At 48.2% G+C, this 15,444-nt stretch overlaps 1 protein-coding gene across 1 annotated transcript; it reads left to right on the top strand.

Moving 5' to 3' along the window:
* The first annotated feature begins 6,990 nt into the window (after positions 1 to 6,990).
* Positions 6,991 to 8,419, top strand: LOC147660797 (uncharacterized). The gene has a single exon (XM_086951458.1). It carries the CDS (start codon positions 7,154 to 7,156, stop codon positions 8,381 to 8,383), a length of 1,230 nt encoding a protein of 409 aa, XP_086807584.1. The 5' UTR covers positions 6,991 to 7,153; the 3' UTR covers positions 8,384 to 8,419.
* Positions 8,420 to 15,444: the final 7,025 nt, after the last annotated feature.

Here is a 15,444-nt window from a genome sequence, read left to right as displayed (position 1 = left end):
GGTGGGGCTGAGAGAGGATCCTTGTGGTACGCCACAGATGACTTCAGTGGCCTCGGACTTGAATGGTGGGAGGCGGACTCTCTGGGTTCTTCCGGTGAGGAACGAGGTGATCCATTCAAGTGCTTTTCCTTGGATTCCGATGTTATTGAGGCGTTGTAAAAGGGTGCTGTGGCATACTGTATCGAATGCTGCAGAGAGGTCGAGGAGGATGAGGGCGACTGTGTCTCCATTGTCCAGTAGAGTTCGAATGTCGTCTGTTGCTGCGATGAGGGCGGTCTCAGTGCTGTGTTTTGCTCGGAAGCCAGATTGTGAGGAGTCGAGGGATTTGTTGGCTTCGAGGAAGGCGGCGAGCTGGTTGTTGACAGCTTTCTCGATGACTTTGGCCGGGAATGGAAGGAGCGAGATGGGGCGGTAATTTTTGAGTTCGGTGGGGTCCGCTGTGGGTTTTTTCAGAAGGGCGGTGAGTTCAGCGTGTTTCCAGTCTTCCGGGAAGGTGGCGGAGTTGAAGGAGCAGTTGATGACTTCTCGGAGGTGCGGTGCTATGACGGAGTCTGCTTTGTTGAAGATGTGGTGAGGACATGGGTCTGTGGGGGATCCTGAGTGGATGGAATTCATCAGGCGGATTGTGTCCTCAGTGGAGATTGGGTTCCAGTCGTTAAGGGTGTTCGTGGGGGGAGAATGTTCAGCAAATGGTAGGGTGGGCTGGTTTCCGGGTTGGTTGTCGAAGCTGTTGTGGATGTCTGCAATCTTGTTGTGGAAGAATGAGGCTAGGGAGTCGCAGAGGGCTTGAGAGGGGGTGATGTCGTTGGAGTTGGCCGAGGGATTGGAAAATTCCTTGACGATGTTGAAAAGTTCCTTGCTGTTGTGGGCGTTGTTGTCAAGTCGATCCTTGAATGCTGTTTTCTTGGCCTTTCGGATTAGTTGGTGGTGAGTGCGGGTGGCGTTTTTGAAGGCGTCCTTGGTGCTAGTGGTTGGGTCTTTTTTCCAGGCCTTTTCAAGGGAGCGGCAGAGTTTCTTGGACTTCTTAAGATCATCGTTGAACCATGAGGCCTTTTTGCTGCCAGGTTTGCTTTGACGTTTCTTCAGTGGTGCTAAGGTGTCGGCGGTGTTGGATAACCATAGGGTGAGGTTGGCGGCGGCTTCGTTTGCGTTAGAAGAGTGGGCTGGGGTGTTTAGAAGGAGCGATGCGGAGATCTGGTCCGTGGTGATTTTGTTCCAGTTTCTTTGCAGAGTTGGTTGGAGGTGGTTGGTGGGTTTTGGTTTGTTGTAGGTGAAGTGAACGCAGCTGTGGTCAGTCCAGAGGAGATCCGTAGTGTGGCTGAAGGAGACATGATTGCTGGAGGTGAAGATGGGGTCGAGTGTGTGACCTGCGATGTGGGTGGGGGAAGTGACCAGTTGTTTAAGTCCGAGGTTGGCGAGATTGTCCAAGAGGGTGGTGGTGTTGCGGTCGTTGATCTTTTCAAGGTGAAAGTTGAGGTCTCCCAGAAGGATGTAGTCTTTGGAGGGGAGCGCGTGAGGAGTGATGAAGTCCGTGATGTCTTCACTGAATTTTGCGCGGGGTCCTGGTGGTCTGTAGAGGAGGGTGCCTCTGAGTGTGGTCTTGGGGTCGATGTGGATCTGGAAGTGAAGGTGTTCGGAGTTAGCGAGGTTGGCGTCAGAGCTGGTTGAGATGCGGATTGATTTCTTATGGACGATAGCGATTCCTCCTCCTGTGTGGCCGGTACGGTCCTTGCGTGTGATCTTATAGTCTTCAGGGATGGCAATGGTGATGTCTGGGGCGGAGGAAGCGTTCATCCAGGTTTCTGTTAGGAAGGCGACGTCTGGAGAGATGGTGTCTAGTAGATTCCATAGGTCAATGGCGTGTCTGTGGACCGATCGAGTGTTGAGAAGGATGCACTGTAGGTGGTTGGGGTCAGGAATCTGTGTTGTGGTCGTAGCGGAGATGTTGTTGGTGCCGATGAATTTGCAGGAGTAGCAGGAGAAAGGTCCGTGGGTGTGTCCAGGAGCGGCTTGGACGCAGTTGGGGGCGCGACCGGGGTTAAGGGCTAGGAGGGTGGCGGCATCGTAGGTAATGCAGGAGGGCTGGGCAGCGCAAGGGGCAGGGGGTCTGGCGCTGGGCACGGTCCAGGCGCGGACGGGCGTAGACGGGCTTACCTTTGGCGCACCTTCGGCGCGGATTGGGCGCGGTCGCTGCGCGTGGACGCTGCACGCGGGAAGAACTGTCATATATGGATAGTGGAGGGGGAGGGGCGAGGGCGGCTCAGCTGGGAGGCGTGGCGGGCTCAAGGGAACAACAACAACAACAGAATCAAAATGGAGGGGAGGGCATAGCAGGGCGCCGGGGGATAATACACGAGGTCAATTACACAATGCGCATGTAAATATTGGAGCGAGCAAGCAAGCATCCGGTAAAGCAGTGACCAGGCGGTGAAAAACGCTAATGAGTCCTGGCGCTGTTTAAATTAATAAATACACGCTGAAACGCTATGGAATCCTTGCGCTATGTAAATAGATAAGAAAAACAACACTGAAATGCTATGAAGTTCTGGCGCTCTTTAAATAAATAAATAAATGAGCAACACTTCGTCAAAAGCAGCTTTGCAGTACGATACCGCCTTTTAGCAGCAAGCAGGCAGGGGAGCGACCACTCGAGGCAGGAGCGAGGAGTCAATTGCAACACTTTAGGGCCCAGGGGAGGGGTGGGTTGGGTGAAAGCGTGAGGGGTGTCAGGACTCCCTAGTCCAGCAATCTAAACTGAAGGTGTTTTTTAAAAGCCAGTTCACATTTTTGCCTCTGTGGTCCAGGCGCATGTTTTTAATAAAAATATCCAAGAACAGTCAGAATGATAAGGCTTATATTAGATTATATGATATGTGCCCAGCATTCAAATCTTGACAATGCCATTACCATGATAGAATGAAGAATGTTTAACATGCTGTGTATTTATGTCCTGTAAGCCGGGTTTTGAATTGAATTGGATGTAACCAGTGCTCTTTTTAAAAAATTTTTTTTATACATTTTATGTTTTTTCTTGGTGAATCTTATAATGGTTGAGAAATGGTGAAGGTCTGTGGAGTTCAAAGGTCTTCTCTCACCTTTCTTTGACTAAGGGGCCCATTAGGATCACGGGCGGATCTCCACCGCCCGCATGGTGGTGGCGATCCGCCCGTGATGCGACCCCGCCCGCCACCCATTTCCCCCGCCACATTACTATGGCTGGGGGACCGTGGCAGGTGGAAAGACCGTCAGCCACTTTTCCGCCCGGTCAACTTGTTGTAAAGGGTTTAATATGGTGGCGGTGTCTGTTAGACACCGCCATCCATATTATGATGGGTGCGGAAAGGCATGCAGGAATGGACTGTGGGGGCCCGTTGCGGGCCCTCAGGTACTCTGGGGGGTAGGGAGTGCACATGGGGGGTACCTATGGTACTGCCCGGCAGTTCCATGCACAACATGGCAGGCAACGCGCGGTGCCTGCCATGTTGTGCATGGAAGTGCCCAACATGCCTTCCTGGCATTGTGGCGGACGGGGCTGAATGCACCGCCCGCCACAATGACAGGAATGCAGGATGCGTCCACCACTGTGCCAGGCGCATCCTTATTGCCCCCACGGGACCCCTGTGCTTATGGCGGGCGGTCCAGTTTCCCCGATAAGATGACCGCCCGTCATCATAATGACCCCCTAAGTGTGAATCCAAGTGCAATACCCTGGCACCATTAAGCGTTATTTTGTTGTCATTATTGGCCCAGGGCGTTAAGCAGGCAATTCCCCACTTTGGGTCACACAATGGAGGGAGGTTGTGTTAGGGAGGTGGGAGACGAGGGTAATAGGTTAATATAGTGCATGCGTTCTCATTTTTTTTCAGTTTTATTTCTCACCCTCTTTACCTTTTTACAATATGGCAGGGCAAAATCAAAAGGGGTGTTTTTAGAAAAATTGACTGTAGGTGTAGATATTGTACACTAAGACAAGTTATGGGATGTTTTCTGATGAGTATCTTCATAGGCTTTTGGGATTTTATAATGAAAGATGCAGTTACTTATGATAGCAACATCAATGCAAATGGTATATTGCATTAGCAGAAATATGGCTTAATTATGGATTGTTGACTTCTTCTTAAATGAATGGGATATTTTAAGAGCAAAACACAATTAAAATGGAGCACTCCAAAATTAATGAGGCCTAGGAAGTTCTCTCTCAATTTCAGTTGGCAAATAGGAGAATTGAAGAGAGATTAAAGGGGCAGGTAGGTTTTACTAAAGTATCAGTGGGAGGGTGCCTCTTAAGTTTTGTTAATTACTATGGGCCGATTGAGAATGAGGTAGAGGCTCTATCTCGATGCAATGAGGCTGCAATGAATGCCGGGGGCCTAGTCTTTTTTGGCAAGGATTTTAATTTCACGTAAAACATTAAGTTAGATACTCCAAAAAAGCAGAAGAGACAATTAAAACCCAAAACTAGAGCACTCCTGCTCTGGTTTCAGCAAGAGTATGCCTTGATTGACCCAAGGTGGTTAGATCATCCTGATATGTGAGAATATACATGCTTTACGAAAACAGTTTATTAATGCATCTCAAAAAGACATTTTTGTTTTTATTCTGTGAGCTTTGAAAAAAGGGATAACTTGTATGTTGGACAACTCCATTTCAGTTCACTCAATAGTATTGTTGGTGGTAGAGATAGATGTTTATACTAGGCATACACCTATATGGCGATTCGATAAGCTTCGCCCTTTAGACCAAACCTGTAAAAAAGAAACTAGATTATTAATATTTTTTGTCAAATCAACACTAGTTTGGCACAAATTATTTCAGTGTGGGAGGCCTTTAAGGCAAGTTTTAGGGGATGGGAAATTATTTATAACTAAAAAAGGCAGTGGACTCTGCAGTAAAACAACCTAGCGAGTAAGTTGCAACAGAAAATGAAAACAGACTGTCCAAAGGACTCCAGAACCTTACGGCCCTTTTTAATAGAAGAAAAAAGCAACAAAAAGACCTTTCAACTGAAAATATATGAGGAGAATCAGCAGATAGTTAAGCGGCTTGCATGGTCTTCCAAAAAAAAGCCAATATGGAATCCATACACATGATTGTGAATCCTGAGCCATGAAAATTATATTAGATGCCAGGTCATATCCCTCAGCGAAATACCAAGCAATTTCTTAGCTCCATTGATCTACCTAAAGACTGAACTATGTATGTCTAATCAGGATAATGGAATACCAGATTGTGAGTCTCAAAGTCAACAGCAATTTTACTTGTCTTTTACCATGCATGTTCAATCGTGTTTCATTATGATTAGATTTCGTCTTTGCACATTGCACTTTCTTGTGGCTCTCCCTAAACAGGCAGGTTGGTGTGAGAGCCTTACCCCCTGTCAATGTAATAATTTAGCCCATCAGAGTACAATGCACTTTATGTTATTTTGCACACTTTATAAAGACCCAAGGGCACATTTATCAAGCCCGTTTTAAAGGAAATTCGTCCCTGCTCTTATCAGAAGGGTTTTAATTTTGTGTGGTCCTTATGTACTGCTGCTATTTGCAGCGCTGTGCTTAACTTCATCAAAATTTCTGTTTTAATCAGGAAACGCTATGAATCCTAAAATGAATTTAAGTTTTTAGAGATTTTAGGGGTTTTTCTTTTTTTATATTTTGTATAAATGTGTAGAACTATAGGAGCTTCTTTTCCCTTTGCACAAAAATGTTCCTAAGTATTTTTATCTCATTGTATGCAAACTTTTATGATTCGATTGAATCAAATAAAGTTATTTGAACTGAACTGAATTAACTTTGTGAAAAAGGATAAGCCACCTCGAAATGTGAATTGCTATCGAGCAAGTTGTTTGTTGAACTCTGATTACAAACTATTTACAAACTTTTTATAGACACAAATGATAAATGAAAAGTCAAAACATTAAATAAATACAATAATTGAACCGCTGCTCTACATCATTTTAGGGACGCAGATAAAGAAGCTGGGCACCTCCTTGAACAATGTGTGATGTATGGAACAACATTCTGATGTGTGCCCGGCTGCTTTGGGTCTTTTTAATCCATCTCTTATTGGCCGAGATAATCTTGTTTTGACAAAATCTTGACCATAAGCATATACCTAAAGCTTTAACTAGTATGTGAATGCTACATGAGCAGCCTTCCGTTACTAAGTCACTGTACGAATCCTGGTAAATCCCCCTTTTTTCTTAACCTCTTCCGTGCGTCGGACAGCCCCGGCCGTCTGACTTCACTGTGGGAATGTGCGTTGGAGATTTGTGCATGCGTAGAATTTGGCCGCACAGCAGGGAAATGTACACCACATCAAAGCGGCTGAACAAATTAGATGTGACATGTTCAACAGAATGTTTATTTAAATATCTATGTATGTTGAAATTGCCCTTGATAAGTTTAAAAGATGGTAAAGAAGAGATGGTTTTTAGAACAAGTTAAATATTGTATATTCGCATTCCATTCCATTTGCATTTATTACATTTAAATCTCTTTTCATCCAACAGAAAACAAGCCATGAATGCATGAAATGATTATGAATAATGAAGATAATGCTGTAAAACTGCAAAAACAGAAATGATAAGCTCCAGTTTTAAGGAAAGCATCAGTGGAGCCAGGGACAGACGAACCCGCACATAAAGTGTTGAATCCTGAAAGAAGCCAATTCAGTGACTGTAAGAGTCTGAGCTGTGCACCTCCGTGCCACGAGACGAAGACATTATGTCTAGAAAATGAAGGCAATAATGCTGAGAAACAACCTACTTTGTAAACTGGTGCACAGTTTCAGCTTTCGTCATGTGATCAGTATGATGTGCTTAAAGAAGTGTTTTTTGTCCTAAAATGATAACAGAACATCATTCAGTGCTCGAGGTGTATTGGAAAATCTTTCTGGCCAAACCACAACAAGAAAAAAAGCACAACGGAGTACTGTACCAGTATGCGATGACCAGAAGGAAGAGAAATATTTAAGCGCCAGTAGGAAAAACCTTTATCTAATATAAAGACACAATCACCCACAAGGAAACTTTACACATATTATGAGTGTAGCAAGTATTTAGTGATCATTTTATTTTTAAATCAGAGAGAAGACATGAAAAATAAGACGCACATAAGGGGAATGTAAGGATAGTAGAAGTGCCTTATCAAGCATGTCGTCCCATCAGGAAACACAATCATGTGTTGTAGACAAATACATACCTGACCCGGAGACACTTACCAAGAAAGAAGATTCATATGCAAGCAGTGAGAGCTTTAGTTTGTCATCCCTGCTACAGAGCCACGAGGAAACAAACACTGGAGAAAAATCATTCAAATGCACTAAGTGTGTGAAGAGCTTTATTCGATTATCAGACCTACAAAGGCATCATATAACTCATACAGGGGAAAAACCGTATGATTGCATTGAATGTGGAAGTAGTTGTAGGGACTCCTCAAAGCTAAGGATTCATCAGAGAATTCACACAGGGGAAAAGCCATTCACATGCAGTGAATGTGAAAAGTCATTTAATCAGTTATCGCACCTGCAAAGACACCAGCAAACACACAGAGGTGAAAAGCCATTCAACTGCAGTGAATGCGGGAAGCTCTTTAGTCAGTTATCACAACTCCAAAGACATCAGCAGAGACTTGCAGGAGAAAAACCATACCAGTGCAATGAATGTGGAAGTAGTTTTACTGCTTCCTCAAATCTCCGTATCCATCAGCGAACACACACAGGGGAAAAGCCATTCAAGTGCAGTGAATGCTTGAAGAGCTTTAGGCAAATCTCAAACCTACAAAGACATCAGAGAACACATACAGGGGAAAAACCCTACAAGTGCAGTGAATGTGGGAAGAGCTTTCGTGAATCAGCAAACCTAAAAAAGCATCATAGAACACACACAAAAGAAAAACTGCACCATTGTAGTGAACGTGGAAATAGTTTTAGTGAATCTTCATCATTACGGATTCCTCAGGAAACAAGTGCTGGAGAAAACCTATTCAAGAATAATGAATGTGGGAAGAATTTTAGATCTTTATCGAGCCTAAAACAGTCTCAGACAACACGCATTCGGAAAAAGACATATCGTTGCAATGAATGTGGATGTCGTTTTAGGGACTTGTCAGCATTAAGGAGTCATTGGCGAACACACACAGGGGAAAAGCCCTTCAAGTGTAGTGAATGCGGGAAGAGCTTCAGTCAGTCATCAATCCTATACAGACACCAGCGAATGCACACAGGAGAAAAAACATTTGAGTGCAGTGAATGTGGGAAAAGCTTTAGTCAATCAGGACACCTAAAACGGCATCAGCGAACACACACAGGGGAAAAAACATTCAAATGCCGTGAATATGTGAAGAGCTTTTGTCAATTATCACCACTACAAAGACATCTGTAAACACACTCAGAGGAAGGGGGCGTGGTCAAGATGGCATCTGAGTAAGTTGCAACAAACTGATCTCCGTGAGCCCAGTCCATCGCCATCCATCCTCCAAAGATCCTTCCTCCGGCTTACCCTGCTTCCCACTTGCCTCACCCTTGAAGCCTGTTGTGTTGTGGTGCGGGCTCGCAGCTTGCCCTAAGATTTGGCACACCCAGAAAGCAGCCTGTATACTCCGACCAAGGCACGGCCTCGGGTGTGGGCAGAGCCTACATCTCAACTGGGCTTTCTCCGCTTTGACTAAGAGGAGCTTGAGAGGTGATTTGGACCTGCCCGTACCATGTCAGGCGTGGTCCGAGCTGTGGGGCCCTCCTGCTGCTGGGCTACAATTGAGTATCATCTGCACTGCCTGACTTGAGCAAGCCTGTTGCACGAGCCAGAAGGAATCAGCTGAGCTGCTGCCGGCATTGTGTGTGTGGCGCCCCCAATGACTGCACCCTCCCAGCTTAGACGCGCTGGACGAATCCTTGCAGACGACCCCTACTTCCAGTCTTCATTGCCTGCACGACTGGGGCCCCGAGCAGAGAGTGGCGATCATGAAAGGGCTCACTCCTCTCCCTTGTGACTCTGATGGGCTGCCGCAATTCTGCGAACATACGTGTTGCACCATGTTGTTTCCTACTCCGGAGGAGTCCTCTGTGAGGGGTCCCCCCTCCACTTAAGCTGTGGCAGAATTCTCGTTCCGCTACATGTTTTGTTTGGGCTGGTTGTGTGGCCAAAAAGTCTCATCTGGGGTGAGTGGACCTGGCTTTAGGGCAAGGACATTGTGTCACCATCCAGAGATAAGGGAAAACCTGGGGGCTGGCAGGTGCAGAGATGTTAGCGACCCAGGGCAAATACACTAGGGCTGGCCCCACAGAGGAACAAGCGGCCAGGGAGAGGGCTCAGGCTGTTGCCGCAACTGAAAAACACAACACATTCCCTCCCCCCACCCTCGGTCGGGGCTAAAGGACTAGACCTTGCAGTATTGTTTACGGACTTTGATCTGATAGACGCTCTGCTGCGGAGAGGCCCAGACCTCACACCCATGTTAGTGGATGCTCTGGTATGAGCCACCTCAACGGGTTGCTACGTCTGCTGAGCGAATTGCACCAGGAGGTTGCCCTCGCTTAGTTGGGTCCATACTAGTAGGCTGTACTGTACGTATTTTACTAAACATCATCAGCGGGGGCCCCAGAGCCGGCAGTGAACTGGTCACATGGGCCATCTTCTTTTTTGGGGCATTTCCACCACATCAGCATATCGCCAATTGGTGTAATGGCTTGGGAAAGGAAGTTGCAGTATTGGTATTGCATTTTTTGCTTTTTATGTATTCATGTTTTCTTAATTGTAAGCATTGGTGTGGGGCTGGAGGGGCCCATGCTGTGGGTGGGGTGGGCGTGGGTTCCGTTCTTGTTACATTAATCATGCAGGTCAGTAATCACTTTGCCGGGAATGTCAGAGGCATGTCCATCTATGTTAAGAGGTATCGCATTTACCAATACCTGAGGAGGCGCTGAGGGAAGTATGACGGTACAACGCGTACCGTTTCAACCCGTCTTTAACAACGCAAGTCGTCACAACGACTTGCGTTGTTGGGCGCGGGTAGTGAATAGTATAATTTACTATTCTAACACCAGTCCCTGTGGATAGTAGGGAAGGTGTTGGAATAGTAAATATACTATTCTTTATCCTTTAGCGCCCTCCAGCGCAAGTCGTGGTTACGACTTGCGTTGTAAAGGACGCGTCGTAAAAGCACTGCGGGGTAACATCCGCGTTGAAAAGGATGTTCCCCGGCCCTGAGTACACATAGCCTGCTTTTAAGAAACCCACCTCTCTTCCCCTGGTCTGAAGGGGGTGCACAGGAGATGGAGGGGTGCAGTGGTGGTGACCACGTACTTGTGATATGCCAGGAGTATCTTGATTTGTGTTGCTTCAGGGGGGCCTCACTCAGTGTTGCATACTGAAACCGATCACGAAGGGAGGCATGTGGTGGTTGAAGGGTGCCTAGATGGGTTTCCCATTTTCCTTGTATCATTGTATGCCCCAAACTCCAACCAGGCACATTTCCTGGACTCGTTAACCCTAGTATTACCAACTGCTACACTTACTCCGTGCTTTTGGGGGTGTGATTATAATTGTGTTGTGGATGTGCTATTCGATCCCATTTACCAATCCCTGATGCACAGTCCGTTTCATTGACAAAACACCTGCAGCAACGGGGATCTCATGCTCAGGTATGGGACACCTGGTGCTACCGTCACGCAGTATCTAGGGAATACTCATATTACACGTTCACACAACCTCCGCACCAGAATTGATCTCTTATACTGCAGTGCAGATAAACCGTCCAGGGTGTCACAGGCTAAACGCCTTGGGCGAACCTCCTCTGATCACCACCCACTCCAGCTCTCACTCTCATGGGGCTGGCCTGCATACCAGTGGAAGCTTTACAAGACGCACCACTTACCACTGCTCTCTCTGACTACCTGGATTTGTACTTTAGGGAAAACAGGGCAACTGCGTCAGATGCTCAGATAGAGTGGGATGCATTCAAAGTGGTCCTTAGAGGTCTAGCCATCAAAATAGTCTATAAAACTAAGTTAATGCTGCAAGGGGGAGCTTCAACGATCGGAAGCAGAAATTAGAACGGACTAACTGCTAATACCCACTAACCGGACAGCTTCCACTCGCGCAGGCGAGGCTCACACACAGTACTACTTTAATTAAATTGGGTGCCCTGGACTACAAGGAGCACGTGGCTAGGAAACACATGGTGGGGGACAAGGTGGGCAGACTTCTTGCCTGGCTGGTCTGCTCAGACTCGCCCAGAACTCGTATCATGTCACTATCATCAACTCCCAGGAAGTGATTAACCTCACTTTCTGCTCCTACATCCGTATACTGTATGCCGCTCTAGTGGTAGCGGACGCCTCCGCAATACGGACATTCTTGGCAGCATGCATCCCACTAGCAGACTTCGGAGCCCAGCTCTCCACAGTCAAAATATCTAGGGTATTATAAGCAAATGTCACTCTGTAAGACCCCGGGCGAGGATGGTTGGCCCGTGGAATTTTATGATGCCTTTGCATCACAGCTGACCCCACAACTCCACCAGGTCTATGAAGCTGCCTACTCAGTGGGATTACTCCCACAATCTATTATGGGAACAGTCCTAGTGGTGCTGCCCGAACCTGACCGTGGTCCCTTGCTGATTAGGTCTTATCGCCATTGTCCCTTTTAAATACAGACCTAAAATTCTCAGGAAAGTACTGGCCAATAGTCTGATACTAATAGCACAACATCTAATACATCTCGATCAGAATGGTTTCATCCCTGATAGAAACATCTTTTTAACCCATTGCTGCGGCGGTAATTCCGCCGCAGCGCTAAGGGGGAGAAGGGGCCGCGCGGCGCTCCCATGCTCGTGATGGAACCGCTCCGTCACGAGCCTCGGGCGGGCTGTGCTTGTGACGGAGAGGTTCCGTCACGGCCCCGCCCGCTCAGTAGAATGCGCCGCGCAGGCGCGGCGGCCGGGCCGTGACGGAACTGCTCAGTCACCAGCACAGCGTGTCCGAGGCTGGTGACTGGTTCCGTCACCAGCATGGAACGAGTTAAACTCATGCCGCCTTTTCAGGATAATGAACTGGGCAAGAGAATCTGGTGCTAATCTCTGGGTAGCCGTCCTCGACATAGAGAAGGTGTTCGAAACTCTGGGGAGAAGGTGCTTATTCGAAGGAGGTCCTCCTCTGACTTGGGATGGGACCGAAGTTCCTGACATGGGTTTTATTGCTTTATAATGCACCGGTGGCGAGAGTTCAGATGAGCACTACCATATCTGACTCACTACGCAATGAGCGTGGCACACAGCAGGGTTGTCCCCTATCACCTTCACTCTGGCCACGGAACCCCTTGCATTTGCCCTACACAGCAGGGCCCTGGAGGGTGGTATTTAGTCTCATTATAAGCTGACGACGCATTAGTTTACCTTCTTGAGGATGAAAACAGTATTCAGCGCCTCCTATTGACTGAATCACTCTGGCCTCAGAGTGAACTGGGGCGAATCCCATCTCTTTCCCCTGCCAGCAACTGCAGGCGAGCGGCAACAGATACTTCCCCGCACCCCCCTCTACTGGAGCTATGACACCTTTACATATCTGGGAATCAGAGTTTGTCACACTGACAGACCTGGTAGATGGCAATATAGGGGGGTCATTGTAAATGTAAATGTAAATGTATGTGTCTTGTAAAGCGCACTGCTGCCCTGAGGCGTCGTGGCGCTGTGGACCGCTGGGGAACCCGTCCTGGCTTTCCCTGTGAGATGGTCCCTGCTGGGTATCTCCAAGGTGAAACCAGGCATCCCCGGCGTCTGTGAGGGGCCGTTGTAGAGATGAGGCAAGCTAATGCCCAGAGTTGCCGAGTGTGATCCCTGGTTAGAGTAGGCACCGAGGCGAGAATTATCGAGTCCGCTGACCCTGGTCCACAACCCTGCCGCGTCGGGAATTGAACCCTGGTCCCGGGCCACTCTCTGCTTCCGGGTCTGCCGCCTTTACCCAGTGAGCCACACCACTCCACTCTTGTCCACCGTGAGAGGCTCCCTACCTTTTCGGACATGCCTCCCTCTCTTCCCTATGAGGGCAAAGCTATCTCCAAAATGTTGGTACTCCTGCTTGGCCATCCCAGTCCTTTTGTACCATGGGTATTTCACAGGGCTACGCTCACCCTTGATTGCACTGATATGGTGGAATGGGAGGCTAAGGGCCACGATCACCAAATGATAGCCCCGCTGTCCAAGGGTGGGGTCAAAAACATTGAGAATTATTATGTAGCAGCCCAATTGCAATGGCCGACACGCTGGCTGGCTGGAGACAGTTTGTCAGAACTGGGACATTAGTTCAGGAGATCATCTCCACCTGAGGCGGTTACATGGCTGCAAGGTGGTTGACCATAAAGGGGGCAGGAATATCCTTATGCAGGTGGCTAGGTCCTGGTGGGACACCTATACCACCAAGCATTCTACATAGACCCCTACACACCAGGCCAATCAATCATCATCCTGGTGATACCCGGCTGCCCTGCACTCCAGTTGAGGCATGATGTAGCCCGGTGTACAAGGGCGGGCCTCACCACATTGGGAGGCCTTTTCAAAGACTAGGTTCTATACATTTTGGAGGGGCTGATGAATGACAATGGCATTCTACAGGGCTTTCTTCTACTTTACACTGTTCTCACATGTGATTTATACCAGGTCTGGCATAGGGCACATGAAGAACCAAAGGCATTACTCACACATGGTGAGACAGACGGGCTATTACCTGCCTACATAGCACTTTACGCTGTGATAGTGGAACACCGCTTCCAGCGTTGAGGGCTCGTTGGGCGGCTGCACTAGATGCAACGCTTGTGGATAAGCAATGGGACACAAAGCATAGGGATGGCTAGAATTATCTTCACCAAATCTTAAATATAACCAACTCAGTTATTTGCATCACACTTCTCACCCACAAACGGATAGCCTAAACGTACGCAGGCACTGGGGATGCCTGGCCCTTTGTTTAGCCAGCGCTACTGCAGACTTTGCTCATGTGGTGTTGGATTATCCCTCCATCAGCGCCTACTAGGACGAGATACTCACTCACGTCTCGTATTTGCTGGGTTATCTCCTGGTCAAAGGTGCATTACATTATTTATTCGGTCTTACTGCACGTACCAGTGAGCGTAAATCCCCAGACAAGTTCGTTGACCAGCAGCAGATCATTCTCAAACCTCGCCGCCAAGACGTGGAACACCCTCCCCATCCACCTACGGCAGACCGAAGACCTCCTACCCTTTAGGAGACTCCTCAAGACCTGGCTTTTCGAGCAATAGCAGCGTCCCCCCCCCACCCCTAGCGCCTTGAGACCCTCACGGGTATGTAGTGCGTTTTACAAAAGCTATGATTGATTGACCTGGCTCTATTTCTCACCAAGCAGTGGATTGCCATGTGCTGGAAGTCGGCCCTGGCCCCTCCCTTACAGCTGAGACACTCAGACATAAATTCTGGGATATTGGCTGAACAGGACGCGCTGCGCAGAGTCGGTGCGGGTCGGAGCGGGCCTGCCTCACCTCCCGACTGGGAAAGATACCTGACTGCAGTGGGGGCAAACATCGGACGAGACCGCTCTGAACTCCTAAGTGCACAGCATATTTTTATATTTTTTGTTAGTAATTGGGACCCCAGGGCGCTTTCCCATTCCTCTTTGTGGCGCTCCCGTCACACCAAGGGATCATGCCTTTGCCGCCCTTGTGGTGCACTCTTGTGGCCCCTCCTGCCCTCACTCCTCTCCCCCCTCCTCCTCGTTCCCTGTCTTGTGAGATTCCTCTGCCCTGTGTCGCAGTTCCCCTTCTGGGGCTGCCCCCCTCCACTGCTGCATACCTCCAATTATCAGAGCTTGTTGCTTCTGTTTCCTTCAGTGCTTGTTCTTTTTAGTGTTTAGCAGCCCATGATGGCATGTGCAGACTGGAGAGTGTGATACATGATGCGGAGGCAATGCACCCATGTATGTACTATTATATATGCCATGTTAGACCTTGTTGCTTAACCCCTTCCGCGCTCATGACGAGCTCAGCTCGTCATGAGTTACGACGCTCGTACGCTCATGACGAGCTGAGCTCGTCATGTAACGCTGCTTTTAAAAAAACGCAGCGCACAGCGGGAAAACCGCTAGCGCGCATGCGGTTAATGTACCTGACCTTATACTGGGTTATGTTGTCACTCTGATAAAAAGCTAATAAAGTTTTGTTTTTTTAAACCATTCGAGTGCAGTGACCTTGAAAGTACTTTTCGTGAGTACTTAACAGTAATGATTCTTTAGTGAACGCACACGGGTCACAAGTGAAGTGAATGTAGGGAAGAGGTGTGGCGCCGCGGCTAGGGCGACTGACTCCGGAATCTGGGGATCACGGTTCGATCCTCGGCTCCGGCGGCAGGTTAGCCCAGCACCATGTGACTCTGGGCAATAGCTCGCTTAATCCTCCCGTCGGCCCCCAGCGCCTAGAGA

Source organism: Lissotriton vulgaris, unplaced genomic scaffold (genome assembly GCF_964263255.1).
Source record: "Lissotriton vulgaris unplaced genomic scaffold, aLisVul1.2 SCAFFOLD_1316, whole genome shotgun sequence".
In the NCBI taxonomy this organism is placed as follows: domain Eukaryota; kingdom Metazoa; phylum Chordata; class Amphibia; order Caudata; family Salamandridae; genus Lissotriton; species Lissotriton vulgaris.
The sequence above is the reverse complement of the archived record's forward strand: the minus strand, read 5'-3'. Positions and strand labels throughout refer to the sequence as shown.